Source organism: Ischnura elegans, chromosome 3 (assembly GCF_921293095.1).
Source record: "Ischnura elegans chromosome 3, ioIscEleg1.1, whole genome shotgun sequence".
NCBI lineage: Eukaryota > Metazoa > Arthropoda > Insecta > Odonata > Coenagrionidae > Ischnura > Ischnura elegans.
Window position 1 is genome coordinate 125,863,838 of NC_060248.1, and position 1,116 is coordinate 125,864,953.

The 1,116-nt window shown below is 44.4% G+C and overlaps 1 protein-coding gene across 1 annotated transcript; it reads right to left on the reverse strand.

The window, feature by feature from the left end:
• Positions 1 to 443: 443 nt before the first annotated feature.
• On the reverse strand, positions 444 to 860 carry LOC124155274 (MFS-type transporter clz9-like). Its single transcript, XM_046528994.1, has one exon. It carries the CDS (start codon positions 858 to 860, stop codon positions 444 to 446), a length of 417 nt encoding a protein of 138 aa, XP_046384950.1.
• Positions 861 to 1,116: the final 256 nt, after the last annotated feature.

The window sequence follows — 1,116 nt, forward strand, 5'->3', positions numbered from 1 at the left end:
GCTTTTTTTTCTTTGCGAGGTTCTTTCACCGTAGGAATGGATAGAACCATTTTTGGGGAAATCGAAAATGGCAAAGGACGATAACAGGTGAATCCTAACTCTTCGCTTCCTATTGAGGTTGAAGGTCGGTTGTTTTCTCCAGGCCTATTAGACACGTCATGGTTCTCATTGATTGCAGATCCTGGTTCCAAGTTTGGATTCTCTCGGGCTTCTTCTTGCTTAGATTATGCTAACTCTCATTCATTTAGGCCTACTGAAGAAGTTCCTGAGGTATGTTCATTTGGCCGAGGAGGAACCTGTGGCATTGGATGGTCCGTAGTGAGGGAAGGCGCAAATAGGTGATCAGGAAACACATCTGGATTGTATGGGCTTATATCTATCTTACGAAACCCATTCACCGCAGTTTCCACAACAGCTGCTCTTGAAAAAGCTTTGGTAAAGAGTTAACCAACCTCATAAATGGTAACCAGCCTCCCTGTATTGTTGAAAAGCCATTTTCTAACTTCTTGTTCATAATAATTCTGGAGTGGAGCCATGGAGCCGACATCCAGAGGCTGAAGGCGATGGGTTGTGTGAGGGGGGGAAGTAAGCATTATGACATTTTTTTCCCTTGCCATGTTGATGAGTTCTTGGCTCTTGGTGTGACTGCAGTGTCCGTCAAGCAGCAACAACACTGGTTTCTCAGGGAAGGGGTTAGAAAAATCAACGAGCATTTTAAACCAAGCAATGAATGAGTCCTTGTTGATCCATCCAGATTTGTGATAGACTGCAGACGACCCTGGTACGGCATCGTCCATGAGCCTCGGATTTTCCTTCACCCTGGGAAAAACAAACGTTGGGTACGTAAACCCCAGCTGCATTTATGCAGGTTTCTGCAGTAACTAAGAGTCCACGTTAAGCTGAAGTCAAGCTGCCCACCTGCTTTTTGCCTCTGAGAGCAAGGATTTTAGAAGGCTTGTTTGGGACTGTTAGTATACCAGTCTCATCAACATTATAAATGTTGTTTGGTGAAAAACGGCACTTTTCCATTAGAGAGGCTAACAGTTCAAAAAACTTAGTGACAGAATGGCGGTTGAAACCCTTAGTGCGGGCAATACTGGTAGGTTCTGGATTTCT

Bases quoted from the DNA above. Each gene is read 5' to 3' on its own strand.
- LOC124155274 (XM_046528994.1), bottom strand. From the start codon at position 860: ATGCAGCTGGGGTTTACGTACCCAACGTTTGTTTTTCCCAGGGTGAAG.